The 27,719-nt window shown below is 40.4% G+C and overlaps 1 protein-coding gene across 2 annotated transcripts in view; it reads left to right on the top strand.

Moving 5' to 3' along the window:
• DAPK1 (death-associated protein kinase 1) overlaps positions 1-27,719 on the top strand; it is a 97,408-nt gene that overhangs the window by 17,335 nt on the left and 52,354 nt on the right. For both annotated transcript variants that reach the window (XM_010568667.1, XM_010568666.1), the window contains exon 2: positions 22,707-22,928. In XM_010568667.1, the coding sequence (XP_010566969.1) occupies positions 22,707-22,928 (222 nt within the window). The remainder of the gene's footprint in view (positions 1-22,706; positions 22,929-27,719) is intronic.

A 27,719-nucleotide genomic window follows, 5' to 3' on the forward strand; every position in this document is an offset into this window, starting at 1 on the left:
GGGGGGCAGGGCAGGGGGGCGCATTATGCAGTCATAGCTGTTTTAACTGAAAGTTACTGGAATACTCCTACTTCAGCTTAAAAATCGTTCACAAAACTACAGTGAAGCTGGGATCGTTAGTATCAGAAGACATCTTACAGTGAATTCTTGCGTCCATGTTAATTAACATTGCTAATTATTAACATTTGTCTTGCTTATGCATATGTAACTGTGATGGAAAGTTTCATTTCTCACTAGCCATTTAGAGTTTTTATTTTGAAAATTGTAACTGTGTTACACAGGGTAGGGTAGGAAGATGTTGAGAAAAGCATTTGTGTAAATTTCTTAACGTTTTTCACCTTCAAGTGCTTTTGAGAGGCCTCTAAATGTCAAATTACTGTCTCTTCTTTGCCATTTGCAGTAGCTGCATTACTTTTAAGCTCTTTTTCAGGTGTTTAGGATGTGCAGTCTTTTGCATTTTAGGTTGGAGAAGGTTACTCTGAACCTGAATTAAGAACTGTTTCAGAGATGGGGCTATAACGTGACGTTTTTATCTGCTCATAATGAAGCGACAGTTGAATTAATCACTTTTTTTCTTTGGAGACACCAAAGTTGGTCTTGCATACCACCTCACTGCTGTCCATACAAACCTTACTGCTGAAATTCCCAAGTGTCTAAACTGTACACCAATACTTTCCCACAAGAAGATTTACACAGTAAAGGAGTATCTTTATTATATTATGCATTTCTATTGGATTTTAAGTTATGGGGACAACTGTGGGTTTTAACCATTCTGCTCACTTGAAGTGGCCTCCACAACCATTGCCAGGTGGCCCTTTCCTTTGTTTTCTGTGGAATTTGAGTGTAGCTCGCCAGCAGTGAAAGCTGATGAAGATGTTTGGTGTTAACTTTGCAATTTTTAACATAGGTGGTTTGGTGCTACTGCTGTAAAGTTAGTGTAACAAAGTGTAATCTTTTCAATTTTGTCCTCTCAACTTCATAACTCAGGGAGAAAATAATCTACAGGGAAAATTTTCTGACCTGTCTTGCTTTTTTTGTCTGTATTCAAAACAGTGAGTTTATATTTCATTTTAGGTAATCCATCTCTGTAACTGCCCTATATAAAAATCAAATTTGATGTTTCTAGAGTAGTGTCCCAAATGTAGTGAACTAGCTGTAATTTATTTCAGTTTTGTTTCTTAACCCAACAATACTTCATCTTCTGTAGTTGGAAGAATCTGAGCACTGTGGAAAAGTGCTGGAGCTTTTAACTGAACCCCACATAAGTCCTAACAAATCTATCCTTCCTCACATCATATTGCATGACAAATAATCTTATCTTTGTCTTTGGTGAAGCATCTTAAAGAAATTTAAATTTCAGAAAATTATGCTGAATAGCTACTAGTTGCTGAGAAGACCAAAAAAAAAAAAAAAAAAAAGGCTCTCTTATGCCACCCCCAAAATTTATTTCCCCTGACTTCTCTGGCTAATGTTAATGATTGGGATGTGGCTGGCCAAGCAAAAGACTTGTGTGTAAGAGGTTTTGCTCTCACGAATGAGAACTGAGGGAGTAGAAATGAGAACTCCGTAACTATTTGGAAACAACCTTTCTTGTTCAGAAAAAGTCTAAAAGAAGTTGAAACAACCTCTGATATGTTCATGTCCTAGTCTGCCTATTTTTCTAAGGTCTCTTGTGCCTGTTTTAGAGTACTGTCTTTCCAAGTCTGGTTGCAGGATACAGGGCAACGTTGGCTTGAAGAATTTCAGCTTGTTGGCGTTTCATTCTAGGACATGTGGTAGCACTTTCCTCCACGACTTGTGTGAACCTTTTTTTAAAATTATCTTTTAAACTGGATCACTGAGTATTAATAAAATTCTGATTTTGTGAGATCAGTTGAAGAAGAGGTGTGACAACAGGAACAAGTAGCTGGGCATGCAGGAGGGGTAGGTGGGGTGTACAAAGACATATTTGAACCAGCTTCACTTTGAGACAGAGGAGGAACATGTTAGAGATGCTTTCTGCAGTGCCATATGCTGCAGAATTGCCACTGTGCTAGCAATCTCGCCCAACAAATGTGTGTAAAGTGTATGATGTTAATGTGAAAATTAGTTAAACCGAATTATCGAAAAATACTATTTGGGGAAGACTGTGAGTGGAGAAAATTATAAATTGGTAATAAATTGCATAGACAAGTCTCCTGTTGTTCTTCATAGTACTGCTTTTTAAACTACTTTTATGCACTCTCCTAATTTACTTAAGATGTTTGTTTAATGTGTGGCTTACATAGGCTTTAACTGGAGTAGAGCTTTAGAATTCAAAAAAGCTACTGCCTTCCCTGATTTCATTTTTAGAGTTCCAGTGTCGGCCTTTTTTGTTCTACCCTGGTGGTGTTGACTGAAGGTTATTTCTTCTGCTAGTCATGTGGCAGATGGGGAAAAGATTTTCAATGTTATAGCATGAAAAATCATGTGAGGCCAGAAAAAGAGTGACTGTTTCTTGGTAGCGGTCTGTTCTCCACGTGATTGTGGGTTTTCTGTAACGTCTTCGGAAGAGGGCAGTGTCCCTTGTGCTCACTGTAATTCTAGTACTCCCTGTACTTGCAGTCATGAGAAAGCTGTGTTTGCGCTTAGGTAGTTCTAGCGGTAGCATCTACAGCCCGCTCAGCAGAGATCACGTTATCTTTCATGTGGGTGCTGCTTCAAGCCATTCTGCCATCTAGTTTCATCTTATCATCACGTTCCCATCTCTGATAAACCGTCTTCTTTTAGCACTGTGGTGAAGTAATTGGGTGCAGGGTTGTTTACAGCTGCGTGGTGACTTCTTTTTCCCTGTGCAACTGCTGCTGCGTTGTGTCTTCCGAAAGGATGTGAATTTTTGAGGAACCTCTGTTGGGAGGCATTTGTACTCACTGTGATGACGGTTCATATCTGCATCCCTGACAAAGGTTGTGTCTGGCTGCTTGCAGCAATGCCTGCACTTACCATGTTCGCTACCTAGTGGAAGCCTGAACCCACGCACCTGTCAGGATTTTGGCTTGTTTACTCAAATGTTCTTTGAGACAAAGCTTGAGATAAATTCTTCAGCATCAGAGAAAGTTTTTTTTTATTTCCATGCTTTGAGAAGGCTTCCAAAAACAGCAATAAATATATTAAGTTGTACCTAGTGAGTTCATTGAGAATACCAATGAGTTTAAGCCTAAGCAGTGTTATAAAAGAGCTCACTGGTGTGTCTGTTGTTGTTGCCAAGATAATGAAAAGTAATTCAGAAGCTTTTCTGACTCTTCAAGTGTGATTGAATGGTTTCAGCTGGGAAGGTGTTTGGGGACTCCCTGTGCCATTTGACAGATTTCCATGTCAAGCCTACAAGTTGATTTTTGACTGCCAACCCCGCAGTAGTTATCGTGTGCTATGGTAGCTGAGCTCTGCTCTCTTTCTCTGTTGCCACCAACACACTATCACTTCAGTGATGTTACTGCCAGCTAGACAGTCTTACGGTTACACTTGGAGTAGCACCTCACCCGAGTGCAAGCTCATTAATTACTAGAGAAATTTCATTGTTGTCACTCTAGGAAATAGGAAGGGAGCTGTCTTTATTTGGCGACCTAGTGCTTTTCCACTTCTGGCAATCCTTTTTTATTTTGTGGGTTGTTTTCTTCTTCTTTTTTTTTTTTCTTTCTTTTTTTCTTCTCTCTAAAACTCGTTTTCCTTCTGGCATGGTGTCGGTGTTCCTCTGTGATGAGTGTGTGAGGCCAAAGGGGCTCTTGCTGTGAATGAAACACCTGACCCGTGAGGGAAGGGGGACTTTGACATGCGGCTGTTGCTCTGCAGATGCAAACTCGGGTGCCACCACGTTTTCTGGACAGGCTACCAAGACCACAAGTGGCTTTCATTTAGTTTTTTTGTGAATGCTGAGGAGCGTGCCATATAACGGTTGCTCGCAGCTGGTCACAGCGGAGGTACCGTACAGGTTTCTGTAACAAAACAGTCTCTCCTGCAGTGACACTGTGGGTCCAGAATGCTGTTTGCACACCAGCACACTTGCCTTCCTGACACGTCGTGAGGCGCTTCGCCTCCACGTGCGAGGCAGGAGAGGACCGTGGAAGAAACCAAGACGTTCTGGGGACTCGGGCTTGCTCTCTTTGAGCGAATGGGGTTTGGTTTTTGGCCCCATACCTTCGAAGGGCATAGCGATTGAGGCGTTCCCCCTGCTCTGGGAGGTGCGTGCTGTGCTGCCCTGGCGCCGAGGCCTGTGGTCTCGTGGGGTAAGGGTGCCTGCGGAGGGCGGCCTGCCGGGCGCTCGCCTCTCGCCAGCCAAACGCTCGGTTGTGTTCTCTCTGCGGTTGCCCCAGCAGGAAGGAGTGATTTTGGAGGTGGCGCCGACCCCATCTCCGAGCGTCGTCTCCCTCCCACCGGCGGAGGGGCCTGCCTGAGGACTCCCAGCTCTGCCAGGGGTGACCAGCTCCTGGTCAGCAGGTAAAAAGGGCAACATTTTCTGGCACCCAGCATTGCGGTACTTGGTGAAACTGACTGAGCAGTCAAAATAGTTCCAGAAGCACTGTGGCATGGAGGGATAGCACAACTCTGATTTGAAAGGGGGAGTTTTGCACGCTGAGAAGCAGAAACACGAAGTGGCCTTGAGGCAGGTTACTGAGACACCATGAATAGGGAGGGAGCCATCCTACGAAATGCAGGGCTGTCCCCCCGCTTCACGGAGCCGCGCTGGAGTGCTGGCCTCCTGAGGAGCAGCCGCTGCTGCTTTTTCTGGGTGGGCGTGAGACCTTTACAGGAGGTGAAACAAGAAAATGCTGCTTGCCAGACCCTGCCTCTGGCAGCACAGGTTTTCTTACAAAGCACAGTAAGCCCCTCTTAAAAGACCTCTTTCCCCAGAATGAAAAAGGACAATTAAGATTTGTTCTTCGTCAAACTATTCTGCAAGACCCGTTGTGGGAAATGCACTACCACGCTGATCTCTTGCTCTCTTGTAGTTCCTCATTGACGGTTTTTCCCTGTGTAAAGAGCCGAGAGAAACCCCCCATCAGAGCAATTTTTCTTTGTCTGACACTTTAACATGAAAAAGAACAAAATGAAGCATGACACTGGGGGAGAGCGCATTGTGCTGGCCTCCCTGAGACAATTTGTATTGACCTGAAAAGCTGGTGGCTGGTGGTAGGAAAGGCAGGCTGCTTACCATTTCACTGGCACAGGGGGTGCATGCAGCAAGCTGTCGGGAGGCACACAGTCATCCGACATCACAGTTTTTATTAGATTCCTGCTTCTGTGAAAGAAACAGTAGCAGTCCCTGCTAAGAGAAACATTGCTCCAGGTAATGTTTCAAGTAGATGCAACTCATGCATATGAATGCTGCTTTATGACAGAAAAAGGAAGGAAATGCATAAATGGAATTTGTGTTCTTGAGGCCAAAATAAAATGCCTCTGTGAACTGGATTTGTAACAAAAAAATGCAGCAAAAATTAGTTATAGCTGTGCTGGTACTACTGGAGCTTGAGTAATTTTGTCTGTTTCCTTGGGGAATATAGCTTTGTCAAGAAGGCCATAAATATAAGAAAATTTCAGGAATTAGTGCTGTTTAATATTTGAGGTCTTTACTTGAAAAGTCTATATATCTAGAAAATCAAACATCAAAGTAGGCTGCGGCTTGTGAAGTGAAATATTTCAGGATTGTCTGTCATTTATTTCCACATGCAAAAATATGTAGCAGCTAGCACAAACATATCTTCTGTAAGCAGGCTGTCACTTGTGGGCAACTCTTTTTTATTAGAATACCATGTAATACAGAAATGTCTTGACCAAAACTTCCCAAAGAGAACTTCGATGCAGAGTTAAAATTAACCGAAAGCCCTTTGTACCCTTCCAGCATGTCAAGAGTACTCCTCCCTAAGCCTTTGAAATCTATTAGGTAAAGAGTTAACACTTTTAGGAAGTGAATTTCTTATGTTATTTTTGAGGAAGTCATGACAGTGAAGGGGGTGCAGTACAATACCTCTTGAAGGATGGAGAGGGAAGTGATGTGCAGAGAAATTTATTGGAAATACTGAAATGCCCCTGGGCGACTGGTTCTGCTTTTTTCCAGGGCCCTGCCTATCTTCAGTTGGGATGTATGGAGGTCCCAAGTAGAGTCAAGAGGAGGAACTGAATCTAGGGAGTGCACTGCTGGTGGTAGCAATGGGGAAGAAGCACAAATCCCCTACTTGCTCATTTGTAACTCTCTGGAGCAGAGCACAGCTGAGGGATGGACTTGGATACTGCTCTCTGTAGGGGTACTACCCTGTCATTTGCCTGCTCTAACTGGAGAATACCAGCTTTCTGGAAGGATACTCTTGTAAAAGCTCTGTTTACAAAGTAATTTGTGAATTCAAAAATCATTACTTTATTTTGGACCTGTGTTGAGACATGCTTCATCCCTTAACCAAGTGTCCCCAAGTTACCCACCTGTTTTATCTCTGGTGTAGTATTGCATATCTATAATATATAAAGCAAGAGGGTGGAGAGCGGCAAGGCCAGGTAATACATGACAATTTCCAATTCTGCAATGCAAAAGTCTAGAGAAGTACCCCTTGATTAAGACCATAATTTCTAAAATGTTTCCTGTAGTTTGTGCACTCCTTTGCTCTCAGCCCTTGTACCAGGGGAAGAAAGGATTTCAGTTGCAGCTTGCAGTGACTGTTATGCTGATGTCCATGTGACTGCATTTTTATTCTGATGTGTAACTCTTCATCTGAGTAGAAAGAGCTGCAATGCTGAAAGCTGGAATTGATGCGTGTGAGCCTTTTGTAGACTGCTGAATTACTGTAGAAAGTGAAACTTTCCCAATGCAACGTTAGTGATTATAAATACACAACTGTTTTGAATGACAAATCTCCTGGCATCCTGTTAGTCAAAACCAAACTTAGAAAAGGCTCTCCGTTTTGGCAGAGAAGCTGAATTTTAGGAGACTACTCTTCTTAGTAATGCTGATATGGACTTCCAGCTCTTTTTTTTTTTTCCTCTTTTTTCTTTTTTTTTCTTTTTTCTTTTTTTTTTAGTCGTATTTATTCTCACTGCTGATATTCATTGAGCATACTGCTTGTGTTTATGAAAGTATATGCACTACTTACAAGAGTCTCTGACCTTTCCTTCAATGTAATAGTTTTCACAGCTTTCATAAATGTCATCAAAGTAGGCATGTGGACTTTGGACTGCTTCAAAATACTGACTGTTGAAGTAAGAAATCAAGGTGGTGTTAGGTGAAAGCTTACAGGAGAGAGTTTCTTTGTGCAACATCCACTTGCAGAAGTGCAGCTGGAGTAGAGGAGGCATTCGGTACCCACAGAAGATCACCGAGTGACAGCTGCTGCTTCAGACGGACGGCTCCCTGCGCACATGCTGCCTTGCAGCATAGCCCCAGTCATGCCATGCATAATCAAGTTGCTTTCTCTAGCAAGTTGAAGCTTAGGAGCTATGCAGTAGATTAATCTTTCATACCAAGTACAACTTGGAGTGAAAATAAGGCACAACTTGCCACTCAAGGAACTTAGCCATTAAGTAGGTTGTATTAATATAGGAAGTATGAAAGTCTGAATCCCAGATCATGGGACTCGGGTAAGTTCTGGATGCTGCAGAATGCTGCTGTCTCCAGAGATCCTTTTGTTCAAATGACCTTAAATCTGGATCACTACTACTTCCCTAATCTTTCTTAAGGCACAGTAGTTTTTCTACCTACATTCAGTAAAATGCAGATTTAGAGTGTTTGGAAAAACATGCATTTTTAACAATGAGCTGGTTTATATAAAGTATAAAGCTAGAACATGATGACATGTCTAAAAATCACTTAATCCATTTCTCTGCTTCAAAAGAAGATCAACAGCCTATAAGCACAGAAAAAATGCTTATGGTATTCTCCATAGCAGCACTAACACTGAAAAATGAAGCTTTTAATGCTCTTTTTTTAACTAAATGCATATTACTGGCTTTTTCATGATGGGTCAAAGTAAGTGCTTATAGGCAGAAAGCATGTTAAAAACTGTGCAAGGAAAATTAGATGGTTTTTGAGAGGAAGTGGATACCATTAAGAATCTGGAACACAAATAAGTGGAATCCCAAAGGATGGTAGTGGTGTTACTGTTTTATTTCAGACAATTAAAGACAGCCAGTAGATTAATAAAATGATGATGCACCTATTTCTGTTATTAATTTGATACGAGCTTTTTAATTTTCAGTGCTCTGCTGTTATTTTGCATTTTTATGTTCTGAAAAAGTTAGCCAATCAGCCTTCCAAAGACTTGACGTTTTCCCCTCTTCTCAAATTCCATCTGGAAGTCTAACTGGAAACCTCATTCTTGTTCCACAAGGAGCACTCATGCGAATAAAAAGCACGCTTAACCTGAGTCCGTGTAATTATTCAGCCGTCATGCTCCAAATTTGTCGTCTCTCTAGTGCTCCACAACAGCACTTTCAAATCCTACCAAAGGAAGAAAACACTGTGTTTTTAATGAAGAGAGCAAAGTGGCTGATTTTGGCACTAGTGGTTTTCATCCATTGCTTTCACAAGTACGCTGTGATTGTTGTTGTAGCACAAAGTCCTAAAACTAAGTATTTCCATGTTAAACAAAACCAATACCAAGGTAACAAAGAGCAGTGATCTTCAATTCAGCATGTTTCAACATTTTTATGTTTCAACATAAAAGTCCATAGATTGAGTTGTTAGGTCGCAGGCTCTATTTCCCCTGGAAGGAAAGGAGTTGAAGAGTTAGTTATGTGTTATGTTAGAGAGTTAGGGGGGTTTGGATAGAAACGGTTTTAAAAAAAAAACCAAAAACCAAAAAACAACCTTGTAACTGTCTTCTCCTTCCCCTCCCTCCAGCCATTGCATCTGTACTATGCATTCATATTGGAGAGCATATGAATGCCCTCGCCCTTTCTGTCTTTGGAGTAACTTTTAAAAAATATTTAGATGCTGTAAGTTAGAGCTATCTGCAGTAAGCCAAAGAAAAATTAATTTGCTGTGGTTTTGGATAATTGTTCCCTTTAGTTCAGTTATGGTGACACTGTTGATACCAACACTTAGAATAATTGGGAGTGGGAGAGAAAGGAGGTAAAAAAACTAAAGCAAATCAGTGGAAATTATGGTTACATCTTTGGAAGAATAGTTGATTGGAATTAGAAAAGTGATGTGAAACTTCATACATAACAGAATTCCTGGAAGTGAAACATCTTGGCAAATACAGGAACTTCAGATGGTTTGTACTTTAAATGGGGCAGTACTTAAAAATGGACTGGCCTGGGTCCAAAAACAAACGGATAGGTAAATGTCCAAGAATCTCCTACTGAAATACCATTACATAAGAAACAGATTTTTTTTTTTTTTGTGCATGTGAGATGGAGAGGAGGGGAGAATACGGCCGGGGTGGAGAGGGGGGAGGCAGATACTTTCTATATTGATGCTGGTTATGCAGCAGGATTTGTAGATTAATCCTTTTGCCAATGCTGCAGATTGATGGGTAACCACATGATGTGCCATCTGCCACTTAGCTGTTAAGTTAAATTTAGACTTTGTGCATATATGTTTTTATTTTTTATTTATTCCTTAAAAAACTTGTTACAAGTGTTATTCAGCTATCTAAATAAAATAAATAACTTTGAAAGTAGTAGAATTGTATTTTTTTAATGAGGTATGTAGAAGCTTTAAATTATTAACTTACAGTTTACCCTTTATTCCTTTATTTAGATTATAATAAAGAATTTCTTTAAGACTGTGTATTGTAACTTGAACATGCTATGAGTCCGCCTGTTTCATACATCCATAGTTGAGAACTTAATAGGTTCTGACTGATTGTTTCTCTCTATGTAATAAATAAGCTGTACTGAGTGTTAAACAGGCTGGGAAAGAGTGAATGCCACATTTCGGGTGCAGCACTCCAGAAAGGAAGCATTATTGTCAGGGTGGTTTGTTTGTTTGTTTGTTTTCCCAGGTATGTTTCTTTGGTGTGCTTTGCCATTTTATTGCGAAGGTAAGCTAGGCAAGTCGGAAGGAAACCAAATGTGCTCAGGACGTAGTATATGCAGCAAGAGGGTGATCTGGAGAAGGGCGTCTCTCCTAGGAGGCACTTTGTGGGGAGTACTGATTCATTTCTTTAATTGTGCCTCAGGAAGAGACCTGAGTACCTGGCCATCCCACTGGAGTCAGGTGAATGTGTAAGCACAGGGAAAAGCAATAAAGAAGAGAGCAGAGTTGGAAGGAGTGAGGAGGAATTTGTAATTTTTCCAAGTTTTGGACACTGTGGCTTAAATGCAGAGATTTAGCAAGGTACAGCAGAGTTGGACTCAAGAGTGCTGAGGTTGGAGGCGAAAGGTGGAGATCATAAAAACCTGGAATTAAGGGTGCTTATCAAAGAAAATTAATAGTGGGCTGACAGTTGTGAAAATAATGAGGAGGAGACCTTTCAATTATATTAAAAGAGCACAGCAGATGGGACAAAGAGGCTTGAAGGTGGTAAACAGCAGAGCTAAACAGCCTATGAAACCATGCAGCTTATTCAAAAGTCAGTGTTTCAAAAAAGGTGAAAGGCAAACAAGCGGTGTTTCATCTGTATTGCAGAATTTTCACCGAGGAAGACTACTAGCAATAGTAGCTAGCAATACAGCAGTAGAAGCAATACAGCAAAATGAGTGGTGCACGTTGCACAGTGTCTCACCATGTTTCCACAGTGGGCCACCCCGTGACAGCAAGCCTCGTTTAATGGTTGTATTGTAACCAGGAAACGAATTCACGATTGAGGGGGGAAGAAAGGAAAGGAGGGTGAGGAGTAGGAGGTGCCATGCTCCAAACTCTCTTAAATCGTGGACTTGTCAGTTTTGTTGCCCCTGCCATTGTTTCTAATCAGGAGGTGGAGTAAACTCTTGAGACGGTTGCAGCTGTATGTTTAAAGCAATAAAACATTTTATTCAAAGGTCTTTGCTGGAAAGCAGATGTAGTATTACATTTAACAGGTGGGAGTGATTTCCAGGAATGTTCAAGTGCTTCCCAAAATGATTCTGTCGTATCAGTGCTGAAAAGAAAAATATTACTCGGAGAAATAGTTTGAAGACTTCTGTGTGAATGCTTAAATCTTCTAAAGTATCCATCAGTATTAAGTCTTACACATTTACATAACGTTTTGTGTGAGGTTGTTCTGTATCGTGTCTTGATCATAAAGTAATGATTTCATGTGTGGGTTTTTTTCACTTATTTTGCATCTGAATTTTATAAATCCCTCTTTTATTGGCTATGAAAATGAAAATTATAAGGATTATTTTTAATGCCATAAGAAATTTGAAGACAACCTGGGAAAACAGAAATTAAATTCATTCTACAAATACTAAATTGAGGGAAACTGAGTCGTAGGAAAATTTTTTTTCCCTTAAAAGATGGAAAATCAATAAAATTTTAAGCTGAACTTAAGACTCAAGTAACGTAGTGTATAGGCAACTTGGGCAGCTTCAGAGGTTAAGCTTAAGGACTGTGCAGAGTCTTTAAGATTCGTCTTTCTTGCAAAGCATTTTCTTCTGAGCAGGTGGCTTTTAAAGGACTTAATGAAATCTCTGCTACACTATGGAGTTGTTATCTGCCAATTTGCGTTTATGGATGTTAACTCTTATTTAAAGTCCTAGGTAAACTTAATTGTTTTATATATTTAAACAATGATGAAATGCCTTGGTAAACCTTGACTGTGTCTCACAATTACGTGCTTTGTGTGGCAGTTCAGTTTGGACAATAAATATTTGTTGAAGTGTTGTATATACAAGAGACTCTTGCTTGGTTTGTACAGAGCTTTCTATTCTTCACTATAACTCCTGTATTCTTCTTCCTTATTATTTTGAACTAAGACGAATGGTATCTTTATACAGAGACAAAGCAGTGTTCAATGCAGATAGTCTTCAGAGGTGATGTTCGTCATGTGATTTATTTTTATTAAATTTGCTATACATGTTTCTGTTTTAATGCTTGGTTATATTTTAATCTTTGCCTTTATTTTGGGTAATTAAAGTGTTCTTGAACACCATTTACCTTTTCCTATACTGTAATGTGTGACACATCTTGCCTTAGGTACTTACCTAAACATCCCTTTAAAGTGGTGAAGTAAACCATGGTTCAGTCACATCTAATGAAATATCAAGTAGGTGGCCTACAGAAGGGAAATACAAATGGCCTCTGTTTCAAACAGAACCTATGCTGCTATTTTTTTCAAGTGTTTTCATAACTGTTTTCACATTGAATCATACAATAAAGCATATCTAACTTTGTGTTTCGTAATTCCTTCCACTCTTCTCCCCACTTGGAGGTCGTATGCCAACGCTCGGGAATTGCAGAGAGAAGATGTATTTGCAGCTTTGTGGGGAGATCTGGTGTTACCCAGTCAGAACACATTTTGCATGCTGAAATCTTGTTCCGTTTAGAGCCCTGACTTGAAACAAAGCCTTCCTTAAACGGGAAAAAATGTGAAGGTGCTCTGCTTGGATAAAAGAGAGGACTGGGCTCTTACTCGGTTACATAGCAGCCATACTTGGCAAGGGCTATGCATTAGCCTTCAGGCAAAGTACATCAGCAGGATGCAAACGTTGCAGGCTTTTTAACTCTTAATTTCTTTTTCAGGGTGCTATGTTTCTAATTAAAACCCTTTCAAGAACAGTAACTCAGTTACTGCTTACAAAGATAGATATTTGATATATTCTATCTATTCAGTCCACAGTATAGTGTGTATAAAATAAACCATAAGCAAAATATGCAGTCGTATTTTACTTTTGTATCCTGTTTTTACAATGCTCTTGTGATGTATAAAGACATAATGACATATTTATATGTACACAGAGAGTGGGTGAAAGCATTTACATGTATTGCATGTAAACAGGAGGGAAAGAGCTGGATTTTTTTTAAACTCTTCCTTTGTTCCACTTCACAAAATTAAGCCTAATCATCACGAGATTACATTTCTTCTAAACTTCTTGTTTCTCAATGCGAACAGTTCTTCAGTCATCTGCAGCTTAATTTTACTGTCAAATTGCTGATACGTAGGATCCACTTTCCATCATCTCTGTGTGATGGACTGTACTAGTTAATAAGCGCTTTTCAGCTCAGCAAATATATGCACAGGTGTGTGCATGCATACATGCTCCGACAGTTCAACTTGTTTGGCATTAACTATGTTGAAAAAATTTTGTCATACTTCTCTGAGTAGAATGAAAAAATCCCAAGAAGATCAGCCCCTTTTCTTTAGGTGAGGGTGTTGGGGAAGGGTCATGGGAAGGTGTACTGGTGTGCTTGGTCTTACTTTCTACATGTGGGTACAGTACACTAAAAATGTCCCAAATCTAGCTGTCTTTCTTCATCCCCTTTTCTCTGAGCCAGCCAGAGTCATCTGATTAATCTGCTCATGCTTAACAGTAATTACCATTCTGGGGAGCTGTGTTCAGTGAGATGCGATCTTGACCGGATCTGTATGTGGATAATGTCTGTGTAGTGAGCCTTGGTAATGCCAGTCACACCCTTGATCACTTGCCTTTTTAAATGCATGGTCCAGAAACTGGCATAATAATACTATGATGAACTGGTATCATGAAGACACTCTGTAGCATAGTCTTCCATTCAGTACTGAATATACATGCACACATGTACACAGACAAAAGAAGTAGTCTTCTGTATTTCTATCTCTCCCTCTTTTAGTCCATCATCCCATGTAATTATTCCTCTAAAAATTTTCATACATGACTCAGAGCAATATAAAGCACGTAAGAAATAATAATAATGAACAGTAAACAATGTGGTATCTTTCTTGTGCTCTGTCATAGGTAAAGTTCTTTATCATGTCCTGCCTTAGGACTAGTGACTCCTCTGGGCTTCTAAGAAGACAATGAAGAGACTGAAAAATCACTTTTCTGTAAGCTTAGTAAACATCTAAAGAAGTCCATTAGCAGCCTCATGAAATTGCAGAAAGCAGCAGAGCAACAGAGACCTCCAGTTTCATCAGCGTAATATACTAACAGCACAAGAGGATTTCTGCAGGAGATAGATACATAGCTGAAATGCACAATGAGTTTCTTTTAAAATAACCAAACCACAAGAATATGAGGCATGAGCTTATAAAGTGCTGGAGAAAAGAACAGGTTGGACAAATTCTCTACTTCTGTGATTCTTCACTTTCTGGCCCATCCTGCAACCTGACTTCAGTTACACAGTTATGGTAGGTAGTTTAGGCTATGGATATCCTTAAAAAGGTAACTTAGTTCACTTGCTTCTTACAGTGTTTTAAACCTCAAATTCTGACTGCTTCATCTTGTGGTATCATCTGTCATAGATACTATGAGACTTTCTATTAATTTCTTTAATAAGTTTACAGTTACACTGTTTGGACTGTATTTGCATAGGTAGTACAGCAGAGGTTTCAGTTGATTTATACAGGCAAAAGATGGTATCTGATAATGCAGTGTTTTTTCTAACTGGAAGTATTTCATAGAGTAATAATACAGATTATTTTGAAAGTTGAGGGGGGTGCTTAAAATATTACATAAGGAAGGAAGTCCCTTTTATACTTTGGATGTTTTGGTAAAGTAACTTTAAATGAAATATTTGGTATATTCAAACTGAAATATAATCAAACTATTTTATCATTGCATACATTGAGTCACTATATTGGGATTAGGGTACTTCTGAAACTTGGTAATTTGACACCAAAAGATAGTCTAAATCAGAAATTAGGAAAGGGAATTTAAGAGACACTTGTGGAGTTCATGAGTGTGTAAACACATCTATGCATAACAAGGAACTCAGAAGTTAGGAAATACCAGTTGTCGGTACATTTGTTTGTCTTTGCTTTATAAATCTGATTTTTCCCTCTGCTTCCCCTTCCTTGCTGTCCTTGCTCTTTTTGGCTTTGCTGCTTTTCCAAAATATTTCTAAGGAAAGTGTATCAGCATGCATCTTACTGATGGGTATAAATTACAACTTGATTTAAACTCCATACATGTTGGCAATGCACTGCCCAATTGTATAACGTGTGTTACTCTTCTGCCCTTGTACTTGCAGTACTCTGCTATTTATAGTTTTATGATCAAGTTTGAATAAGTCCTTGTATTTGCTTTTCTATATTAGTTGGAAAAGACCAGTCCTACCAATGATCTCTGTGGTGCAACATCAGATTTCAGCTGGTTTATTCTCCTGCTTAGTCACTCTAGCATTTGAGTATTTTCTCTTCAGGTTAAATGCTGTATCACATTTAACTCCTCTTTCACCTCTTTTCTTTAGTACTGGGGTTTTTTTCCGCTATGGCCAGTGTGCCCTTTCCTGTAACAATGTTTATGTGCAGCTTAAATAGGTTTACAGTGATGGGTAGGCTTTAGGTGCTTGTGGCTCTTTCTCCTACTGAGTAATTAGGTGCTGTTCCTTCATGTTACAGAGTGGACAAGTACTTCGAGTGCAGCCGCTTAGACTTACTGTGGACTGTGAAAATGCATTTCTCCACCGGGGACACAAAGCAGACAACTCCACTGTCAACTGAGATGTGTGTGTCTGTGCCAGCACTTGAAGTGTAAACTTGTTACTTATGTTGAAAACTGTTTTGCCAGAGCTGTTGCAAGGGGAAGGATAAATAGCCTAATCATCTATCCAGGATCCATGTATCCTTCAGATACAGCTGTCCTGTGATGTTCCCATCTTCATGTTTGCCATTTCTTTTCGAAGCTCTCCAAGGCTTGCAGCTAAACAATACTTCTAGCATTCTCTCAGCATCTGTGCTAGAGAATTAAACATTGCAGGGCAAGGGAAGGGGCACAAAAATTGTGAGCACTGTACAAGTATTTCTGACTTTCAGAGCCTAAACAAATATGCTATGAGCTTATCAGTCAGTTCTGCATTCATTCCCCATCTGCCTGTACTCTTTGGTTGGCTGCAAAATTAAAAACGTGATTTGGGGAAAGGGCCCTTATGTTCCCTAACATGACCTCTGTGGGGAAAAGAAAATATATGCATGCACACTTAGAGAAACTCTACCTGGCAAGTCACCTTGTTTTAGAGTATCCCAGTTTCTTTATCTGTCAAGATCAATAAAGATTTTTCTTTGTGGGCATAATACTGGTAGCTAGCACTAAATCTGCTGTTCCATGAAACAGATTGTCTTTTGAGCATAGTACGCATGAAATACTACCGCTTCCCAGTCGCATCTGCTTGGAGTGCTCTATTAACCCATTAACCATGGTTTACCCCGCCCTGCTGATGCTGATAATAGCTTATCTCCTCAATGGGGTAAGTGCAATGCTTTGTAGTAGTGACTCTCAGCTGCAGTACTGTAAGCATTACACACACAAGAGAGGCTCTCAAGGGCCTCAAAGTTTACCGTCTTTTGCAAGACTCTAAAGGAGGAGAGAGGAAAGAGGTTGCCTCCAATTTGGCATTGCAGCTGAACTGAAAACGTTGTTTTGCTTTATTTAGAAAGTGGAGAGGTACTTAATGTAGCTATAACCCTTCACAGTTTGTGGAGAAGTCTTCCTTTCCTTTGTAAAAGACTCAGTTAGGTACTGCTGCCTCACCAGAGAGTTTTGTGAGAGTTAACCTTTATTAGCAGAAGCAGCTCAGATGTCCTTGATGACAGGCAGCTGTATGTGGCAGTGGTGACTGATGGATCTGCCTGACGCTGAGAGGCAACTGGGGGTGGAAATCACCTGCTCAGTTGGCCTTCCCTGCTGCAGATCTCCAAGGAAAAACAGGTGTTCACAGTCTGCTAGTAATTGTTTTATTGGGGAAAACAAATGGCTCTGTGGTCGAGTTGCACTTTCTTTCATGGGCTAATCTAATAGTATTATGTAAGTCTCTTTCTGTTGGATTAGTATAATTTTTAAAAGAAAAGCAGTGAAATAGTAAAAGCAGTTGGATCTTAATATATCACATTTTTAGAGTTAAGTAGTGAATACCAAATTTTTAAAATAGGCACTTTTTTTTTTCTAAGTGTCAGGAATGTACTAAGACATCTTACTACTCTGATGTCAGCATAACACCTTTTCCTTATTCCTATCCGCTCCTCCTATTAAACTTTGTCTTTTGAATGCAGTCTTCCCAAGGTGGCATGGAGAATTCCCCCATGTGTGCCCTATTGTGGCAATAAATACTAGAAAATTGGTCCCTGGGTGTGAGAGACTGCAAGAGTTAATGTCTCAAACGTTGCGGTGGGGCAAGTTCTGCTTAACAACGAGCGCTGCATAACAAGGAACCCTGCACAGCAAGGAACCGTAGGTGAAAAGAAGCCGATCAGCAACCGGACTTCAGCAACCGGAGGGGAGGGCTTGCCAGAGGGTGCGTAGCTCCCTGTTCTGACCCGCTGAGCTGAGTGGGGCAGCTCACCGTGCATGGCCAAAGATCAAACAATGGTCATGCCTGCAGGGAGGGGGAAGCAACCCCCGAGACGACCCCCAAGCCCACCAACCCACTTCCCCAAGGTTCTGAAAGCACAAACCGCGCATGACACCTAATGAGCCCAATGAGTTCGAGTGGTTGCCTGAAGGAGGGGCGAGGAGATGATAAAAGGACACAAACTGAAGCCCCCACATGCTCGCACACCCACCAGAACTGGACCTTTAGACTGACTGGACCAACACTGGACCCAGGGCTGGTGAAATCTTTCTCTTTTCCTCTTTCTGTCTTGCTCCCTCTTTCTCTCCCCTTTTCCATAATCCCTACACCCCACTTCTTTAGACATAAATTGTTGGCCAAGTCTGGGACTAGGAGTGGATCCAGACGCTCCTGGGCTCCTCTCTGAGAAGGAGTCTAGAAAGCAAGGGGGTCCGCTCTGAACCTCGTGACTCAACAGGAGGGAGCTCCTTATTGTCTTCCCTGAACTGATGTATGTGGCTACCACGGGTTACATGGGTTACTGAGGTAGTTCCATGGCAAGTCCTGTTGCGAGAAACCCTACAACCTACTGTTATGCCTCCCAAGTTCAGGTTGCTTCTGCCACGAATAAAGTGTTTAACTGATCATTTGGTGTCGTTTTATCTTAATTAGCCTGAGGGAGTTCTGAATTTAACAAGAATCCCTGCTCTGGCCAGCCCGTGTCGTGACACTGGGGGTTACTTGAGCATCTCTGTGTCCAGCTTGGACCTCTTTTGGAGGGCTCTTGGGGCAAGAGTTTCACACAGCTGGGAAGACCTGGTGCAGAAGGCTGGGAGTGGGGAGAAATACAAGATGTCTGCCACCCCTAATCACTGTGATCATCCTTCTGGGAAAAAATGAAAGGACTTTTTTTGGTTTTTTTCCCTTTGATTCTAAAATGTCCATCTCTGTAGTTAAAACTGTCTATAATTCATGCTAATGAGTAGTTGTTTTGTGATCCTGCTAAGCCACGACCAATAAAGGGTGGAGTATAGGTGCTTTATTGGTGATTCCATCACCTTGCTGCATAACTTTTGCGCATATATATATATATGTGTGTATTATGAAGGGCAGTGTGTCATCTTATGACGTAAAAAAGATGGAGAAATGTAATGATTAGGTAATGGCATAAGCACTCGTTCTGAAGCGAGTCTGAAGAATCACTGGGTATGGAGATACTGTGCCAAGTGTCCCAAAAAGAGTGGATTTAGGATAGTAATTAACTGCTGGTTGCATAAGAATTACAAGATCACAAACCAAATTACTGCTATTAGCAGCAGTATTTGTTCTCATGTCAAGCTGTCATCCTGCTTCGCTGTTTAACCTAATTCTGCCACATGGTAAAAAAAATTATGTCAGATACTTTATTGAGTTTGTGATTTACTTCTGGGGTTTTTTTTTTCAGTGTAATTGTGTCCTAAAATGGCAATCATTTTTTGACCCCACCCACTTTAAATCAAATCTACAAGAGCAAGGGAACTTAAAAAACTAAAGGGCTTTTCTGGCTTTGAAGATGCTGTATGAATGAAAGCTGGATCTGAAACTGTAGGATCTGTGGGAGAATATTACTGGGTATAAATATGCTAGCCCATACAGAGCTGACTTGCAACAGCTTGTCGCTGCAGTTCTAGGGTTTAAAACCCAGTAAATACCCTTTGATTTATCTCTCTCCTCTGCTTTTAAAACAGGAGTTCAGAGAGAGTTGTAAAATGGTGTGGCTTAGGGATCCCAGGCATGAAATAGCCGCTTTGATTGCAGCTTAAGTGTGATCTGCATGTACAGCATTTTAATAACAAACAACTAATTGTGGTGTTATGTGCTGAATACCACAACAGCAACAATAAGAAGGTTATTTGGTGTATAACTGGCACTTACTCTAGATACCTCTTAGTTGGTAGTTTTCTTGCAGACTTGAGCAATGTCAAAAGATTTCTGGAGCCTGACATCCTAATAAACTGTGAATGGGACCAATCTATAAAGTCATGTGGTTTTAAACAACGTATTGGTCTTCTGATAACACTTTGATATTGAATTGTGATATATCAGGACATCCTTCAAACAGGTAGTTGTAGTTGGAGAAAAAAGTAGAAGAGTGAAAAAATAAAGCTACCTAGCTCAGAAGAGGAGGAGAGAGGAGATCTACTTGTCTTACCTGGTCCCCTTTGTTTCAGTAGGTCACCTTCATGCTGTAACATCATAGTTGACACATTGCCAAAATAAGATTAAACAGCCTTAGCTTTAAGGGCATCGGAAGCAGGAAGTGGCTTTGGGGAATGGTGTAATTCGAATATGAATAATCCTGTGGAAAAATCATCTTTCTTTAGCTTACAGGTCCACAGCCAGCACATGTTTAAAAACACTTGCAGAATGTTTTTTTATTTAGAAGGAAGCCTATAATGCATTACTCTGTTCAGTGAAGAAGTGCTAAAGAAAAAAATCTGTTAGGGCTAAAGACCAGAAATTCAAATACCAGAATTTTCCAAAAGTCAATGATATATGCTTTGTCAGTGAAACATAGATAACTCTTAATCCCAGTCAACTTTTATAATTAAATCTTTTTGAATATCAAAATACATTGTATGTCCACGTACTTCAGAGTTACTTTTCAGTCCCAGCCTCTCCAGAGCTGATGTTAACAGTAATTTTGTTTTTTAGTGTTTTGGATTTTGTTGTTGGGTTGGTTTGGTTTGCATTGTGGGGGTTTTGTTTTGTTTTGTGTTTTTAAATGAAGCAGTAGCTTTTGCCAAACTTATGAGGTAAGCACTGATAAGAAAGTGGTTAGCCACGTAGCATTCAAGCCTATGGATGAATCATAAGCAGAAATATTTTTCTTCCTCTGTCAGGCAGTTTAGGCTTCTAACCTGAAGGCCAGGCAGGTGGCCAAAAGGCAAGCAGTGGCTTTTTAATTCTTTCTGGTCTGTGAGCTTGAGTAGCTGTTCAGGGTTGTGGTGATGCCTACACCTGTCTAGTACCCGACTTGGCCGTTTCTCTGAACTGTGAATTTTCTGAAAAGCTGATTGCTTTTTGAATAAAGCTGAATATCTCTGTGGAGATGTGTGTGTTGTCGGGGAGAGAGTGAGAGAATCACCACTTTGCCCCCATGTAAGCAAGGGCCAGAAAACTCTGTTTGCACTTCTCTGCAGCAGTGCAAATACCTAAGCGCGTGCTCCACTCTGTCTGTCTGTCTCACAGTGCAAAATTGCTCAGACCTTGGAGATCAAACCCAGAGCCGCTGTTGCAGGAAAAGTTGTTGCGGAGTTGAACTGAACTAAGCAGAGAAGGTTGATGTACCGTAGGGTACCTTGTCCAGCCCTCTGCTCCCAGTTTAGGATGACACAGATCTTTCAGAGGTCCTGTGCCTTGTCTGCCAGTCCCATATGAACCTCTTCGGTGTCCAAGAGCTGACCAGGTCTAGGCAAGTGGAGCAGGTTTTTCAGCCTATGTGTAATGGGGAAGCGGTCTAAAGCACTGCTCTGTCCACTGTGGTTTGTAATAATAATGTGTTGGGCCCTGTCTTGTGAACCTGGTCCTTGACAACTTTGTGCGGAATTGGTGGGGCGTGGAATTTAAGGCAAGGATTTTTGTCATGCAACATAAAGTCATCTCACAAGTTCATAATCTGTTTTCTGAAATAAGGAAGAATGAAACTTGAATGGTGATCGTAACATTGAAATAAAACAACACCTCAAACTTAAAAGGCTGTTGCCTGCTTCTCTCGCAGTTTATTTCTTTCACTGCCTGTGGCTGCATTCAAAGGCCTCCCAGCTGGTGGTGGCTACTCTAGAGTCCCTTTCTAGGCATTCACAGGAGAGGATCCATCTCTGCTCTGCCTTCTGCAGGTGACAGTCATTTAGCCTCGCCCAACCGCCTATCCCAGTTCAAGACAATTTGTCACTCAGGGTTCTGTATGGGGTCAGCATAGTAATGGTGGCAGTGGTGACCCAGCAGCATAAAGTATTCTCAGCTGATCAGCCCTCTAAATTGAAAAGTCATGAGCATGGTTTTCCCTTACAGCATTTTATTATCTTCATTTATTGCATAAAACTCAGTTATCATCTTCTATTTCTGTCATGCGTTCCTTAATTGCTTAATTACTCTGTCAGTGTATGTGGCACGTTCATTCTGCTGTAATAAAGTAGTGTTGTGCATTGAGTTCATGCATGGTATGCGTAGCTCTGAGTGATTCCCACTTGGCACTTTGTCATTATGTAATGCCCTTTTTGCAGGTGATGCATCTTCCTAGAGATCTGTCAGTTGTAATTAATTAACCACTAATATAGGTTAGCTCCTTTTCCAGGTACTGGGTGGAATTATACATGCCTACATGTTGCATCACTGCATAGATAGTCAACCCTAGCAGGCTTAGCTTTTAACCGCTATTCTAAGTCCACTTTAGGGGACGCCACTTCTTCAGTTAACAGGGTAGGCTAAGTTCAGAAAATTTTCTCATTGGTATCAGTCTGTTATTCTGCAAATTCTTCATACAGTGAAGTAAACCAAGAACAGAATAGCTAGAGAATCCTCAGCAAGAGATTAAGAAAACTTAGAAGGAAAACTTCCTTTAATTCAGCATTAGATTCCTGGAGGTTTCTGATCTGAAGTAGTACATCTAGCAGCAACAGGCTCATATGTCAATGATAACATGCTGGAGTCAGCTGCTTCCTGGAGTTTCTTCTGATTTGTAACACAGTCACGGGTTTTTGTTCCCCGGTGCCTTGGTCCTTTTCTCACCTTCAAACTCTTCCTACTTAACAAGATGATACAATAACTGTAATTCTTAATATTACTGTATTTAGTCAGTGCCTTTAAAACTAAAAGCAGAAGCAGCATCCTGAAACGGAGTATTGTTTTAAAAACTTTTAAAAAACCAAACGTGAAGATAGAATAAAGTGAATATTGACAGATCATATAGATTGGAAGAAACTAAGGACTGTCTGTCTTGCAGAACCAAAAAAGAATTATCCTCAACATGCATATGGAAGGAGAAATACAGAAACTATTACTTTTCTCCAGTAATCCCCAATGCACATATTTGCCAAAAATCCAATGGTCTACATAGCTGTTACCTTTTACTTACAGATATGCTGAAACGTGTATGTATGTACATTTGTGTGATGTAAAAGCAGTACCTTAATGTACCTTTTCTGCCTCTTCTGGGTTTTTTTCAGATGTTATTCTAGACCACATAAAAAGCAGTAATGTACTTTAGTCAAGTTGGTAGTTCAGAGGTACAGCTGTTTTCCCCCACCATAGTAAATAGACGCTACTCTTAACTCTAAACTTCCTTGAACCAAACACTCATCTTTGTTCTTTCTCTTTTTTTTTCTCTTTTTTTTAGTGGGCAGTTTGCTGTAGTGAAAAAATGCCGTGAGAAAAGCACTGGTCAGCAGTTTGCAGCAAAATTCATCAAAAAACGGAGAACGAAATCCAGCCGGCGTGGAGTGAGCCGGGAAGATATCGAGCGCGAAGTCGGCATACTAAAAGAGATTCAACATCCTAATGTGATCACGCTGCATGATGTTTATGAGAACAAAACAGATGTCATTCTTATTCTGGAACTGTAAGTAGCTCTAGAGACCTTGGGAGGCGTAACAGAATATTTGTTTGTTTTTAAAAAATAGACACTTTCTCTGAGAATCACAGTGATTTAAGTGGATGTTCCTTACCATCCCAAAAGAAGATACATAATAACCTGAGAATTCTTTATTTTTAAGTCAAGAGTTTTAGCTTTGTGATTTTTAAACATATTTTTCACTGTGAATGCACTACAAAGGTTTAAAAAAGAAATCCAGTCTATTTAGGAATTTTTTCTGCTTTTTACTTTAATCATTGTTGATGTTATGGATCCAGAAGAATAGCCTGGAGCTAAATAAACTGATTTGAAGACAAGAGCAGAGGGAAATAGAGATTCTAAGTGGAGGTTAGGTTAGCAAATTTTACTGTGTTTTATGTTGATGTGAAGTAAAGTATCATCACTGAATGCTTTTTCTCTTTTTTTAACCCACATGACAGAGAACAGAATTTTCCCAGTTCTGTCCTGTTGAAATGTAAACTGAAGTTTCATATCCTTATTTTAGTTCCCATTTTTCATCCAAGCTTATTGCTGATGGATTGAGGTAAATATGTCAGCAGAGAATACTTCTGCATTGTTTCAAATCTGGCTTCAAGTTCCGCAAAGATTGCAGGTTCAGAAGTTAAGCCTTACTCACCCATTACAGTTTGGCAGTGTCTGCTGGTGGGATGTGCGTGTCTTTACATAATTTGCATGCCTGACACTTTATTATTGCCATACTTGCTCTGTATCAGTTAAATGTGCTTTAGAATAAGTATTTCATGCAAGCACATTATTTGGTACCAGAATCTTGGGCAGTACTCGCGTCTTTTCCTTGGCTGTTTGTGGGGTTTTTCTTATGTAGGTTATATCTTCCTGTTTACTAGATTTGATAAATGATATTTCCACTTACCTTATAAGGGTAGTTTAGTGTTGCATGCTTTCAGTAACATACATGTAGATTTACGGTATAGATTTAAAAAGAAAACTGGGAAGTAGCTTTTGGAGCTTCATCTTTTCTATGGTATATACATACATGACACTGCTTTGTTATGTTAGAACATACTTTTACACTTCTAGCCCAGCATGTGATGGTTTTCAGTAATACTTGCAGTCTGGGTTGGTTTTTTAGTTCCAGAAGTATACATGTGCATTAGTTTGTCAACTTTGGATACTTTAAGCAAGTATTTTTTTTAAATAAGCTAAATTAACATCCTGTATGAAGTATAAGATTTCCTTATATTCTTGTTGGAATATCTGCTACTCCTGGATTTTGTTCAGAACCCTTTAAATGTGTCATGAACACACAGCAAAATTAGTATGATGATGCTTCTTCTCCCCACTTGTACTAGCTCTCACATTCTTTCCGTCTGTAACCTTACTGTCAGTGTATCGCTGCTTCTGCAGTGCTTTCTTTCTGCTCTGTAATCTGTCCAGGTAAAATCAGGCCAGTGCCTGGACTTGAAAGCTCTGAGGAAGACTCAGTCATCATAGACAGTGGTAGGGGGAATGGGGCCATTCTGCCCCTCCGGCTTTCCTACGCAGGCATAGGAGCTCTTTTGGCAGCAAAGTTTCTGTGAGTGTCTGTATGTACCCACTAACGTTCATTGAATGGAAGCAGATACAGCTTCTGACAACGTGTTGATTTTTGTAAGCTTGATAGCATGAAGCTCAGCAAACCGTTTGCATTGCAATTTATCTAATTGGTTTGCCCAGTTAACAATCCCCATATAGTTTCAGCTGGAGGCTTTTTTTTTTTTTTTTCAGTTTTCCAAACAGCTACGTGAGTCTTTCAAGTTGAAGCAGTGTTATTTGCGGTATCACAAAGGTAATACATTTATTTAGTTAGAGGGTCAAAGAGGAAAAGATGACACATTAGCAGTCTGTTTCTAAACTGAATAACTAATTGCTCTGAAGTTTTTTAATTCTCAAAATCATGGTGATATTATGTAAAGCTATTGAAAAGGCAAAAGATTGTTGTTTTAATCATGTGCTTAGGCACTTAAATATGTAATCCTTTTCTTCTAATATTCACGTTTTGCCTAGGGACCTACTCCCCTGACATTCTTTGTTCTTACATAACAATTTCAAACAAAGAGAAGTAAAGCTGAAAGCTCATTAAATAACCTGTTTTGCTGTCCTCGGAATCCATCCTAAGTGATCATTTTCCTTTCTAATTAGAATATAGTATTTTTCCTGGGACTTGTGTTCCTTTATGACTACAGGATGAGACAGTATACCACATACAGACAGGATTTTGTGTAACTTAGTTTTTCTAGAATTTAGAAACTAAAACCCAACATTCCAGCTATGTACAAGAAATTCATAACAAAACAAAACCTGGAAGAAACACTGATTTCATATTAGTAAGCAAGTGTAGTAATGCGAGCAGTGGTGAGGAAAACTATCTCTGGTTTCTGTTCTTGATAGAAGCTGCAGCCTGCAGATGTCATGCCACTGCAGCTGCCCTTTTGGTGGCTGCCAGATGTTAACATGCACAGTCTCAGGGCAACAGTGTCTCTTGCCTATTCACTATTGATTTTTATCTCCTGGTTCAGCAAGAGGTTTGCAGTATTGCGTGCAGCCTCCTAAACAATTTTCTGCATTATCAGTCAGCTGTTTCTCAGAGGTGAGTGACTGACTATAGAAGTTCTCGCTTCATTCACTTGCAGCAAATATTATGTCAGCCAGCAAAGTATTCAAGGCGGTGATTTGTATGCAGAAATATGCGGTCAGTTAGTTAATTATTGTAGTGGCAAGGTCCTTACAATCCTGAATGCAAAACAGAGTATATCAAAAACTTTATCCACATAGGTGTTTGGAGGTTTTTCTCTCAACTACTTCACGTCAGGAAACTGACCTACAAAAAAAAAAAAAATTACAAAACATTTAATTTCTGAAACTTTTAAAATCAAATGTTTCCTTAAAAGATTCAGCAGTCACACACAAGCATGAGATAGCCTTGAAAAGGCTTACTTTATTACAGTCTTTTGGTATATTTAGAGAAATTGGGCATATTTTCGTATTTCTAGGTCTTAGTGGCAAGTGTGTCCTTGATTTGGAAATAACCTTTGAAAGTTCCACTCTGTGGACTCTTTCATCATCTTGCAAGGTTTGTTGTGCGTATTACATACGAGCTGGAAGACACTGTCTCTTCTTCATCTAACTCAAAACTGTAATAGTTTTTTTTCCTCCTATCACACAAATAATTGAATTATTCAGAATTTTATAGTACTTTTTTCCATCCAGCAGCAACAACTAGTCTCTGTTACATGTCAGCAATACTAAGCTATTTCCAGTGAGCTCTGCTGAAGCCATTATTTTATCAGACTTCACAGACTAGAAAACACAGATGTCTCTGTTGTGCAGTGATAATTATTTTCTTTGCTGAAGCATGTTTTGCACCTAGTTGGTTCCCTTTTTGCTGGCCTTAGATGCATAATCTGTCTCTTCTATTTTGTTTTTCCTTCCACTTTTTTATGTCTTCATTTAGCTGCAGACCTACAAAATATAGTCACTGTGTGGTGCTTTGTAGAGCCTCGGTTATGGTATCTTGGTGCAAGTGTAAGGAATAAATATCCTTATCCTAAATTATACAGTACTTCCTTAGAGTGCTCAAAAGTAATACAGGTGGTCTCACCTTTTAAAATAGCTTGATAGCAATAGCTGACTCTTTTCACTGGGAAGCTAAGGATGCAGTTAGGTATTCATACTTTTCTCTGCAAAAAAGATACCTTCATTTCTGAATTAGAAATCTTAATTGAAGACCGTTAGCTCTTGTATGATGATCTTGATGATGTCATGAGTTGCTCACTGAAGTGTAAGTAAGAGCAAATAATGATAAACTCTTTAAATTCCACTTCTATCTTATTGGGGAGTTAATTTAACTTGTTACATTTATAGTAGCTTGGCTTCCAGAGAAGCTTGAAGTCTGCACAGAGTTTCTTTAATTTTTAGTTGTCTTTTGATAGAAATAGCTCTGAGGTTTTTGTTAATTTTACCTGTAAGTCATAAGAAAGTTGTTCTCAAGTGGCCTTGTACTGAATTTTGAGAGGAGGATTGAATCTTTGGTGCTTACTGGGATGTAACAGCAGGTAAGCAAGCTCTGCAGCACTGATTTGTAGATGTTGTGCCACCTTTTGACTTCAAAATCCTGAATTGCAGGCCCACAGATACATGCACAGGTAACAATGAAGGGCTGAAAAGAAAGGAGCTAGAGCCAGTGTGACTGTGCAATGCATTGAGCGCATCTTGGAGGGAGAGCACTTGGCTTCTGGGCTCTGCAGTCCCTGAGCAAAATGCTTGGCACTCTTGTATGCTGTATTGGCTTTGCACAGCAAGGTTTTGGTAGCGGGGGTGGGGGGTGACAGGGCTGGCTTCTGTGAGAAGCTGCTGGAAGCTTCCTCTATGTCTGACAGAGCCAATGCCAACCAGCTTCAAGACAGACCCGCCACTGGCCAAGGCCAAGCCCATCAGTGACGGTGGTAGCGCCTCTGGGAGAACAGAGTTAAGAAGGGAAAAAAGTTGCTGTGACACAGAAACGGCAGCTTGGAGAGAGGAGTGAGAACATGTGAGAGAAACAGCCCTGCAGACCCCAAGGTCAGTGAAGAAGGAGGGGAGGAGGTGCTCCAGGTGCCGGAGCAGAGATTCCCCTGCAGCCCGTGGGGAAGACCATGGTGAGGCAGGCTGTCCCCCTGCAGCCCAGGGAGGTCCACGGTGGAGCAGCTGGATGTGCCCTGAAGGAGGCCGTGACCCTGTGGGAAGCCCGTGCTGGAGCAGGCTCCTGGCAGGACCTGTGGA

This window comes from Haliaeetus leucocephalus, unplaced genomic scaffold (genome assembly GCF_000737465.1).
Source record: "Haliaeetus leucocephalus isolate CR32 unplaced genomic scaffold, Haliaeetus_leucocephalus-4.0 Scaffold251, whole genome shotgun sequence".
Classification (NCBI taxonomy): Eukaryota; Metazoa; Chordata; class Aves; order Accipitriformes; family Accipitridae; genus Haliaeetus; species Haliaeetus leucocephalus.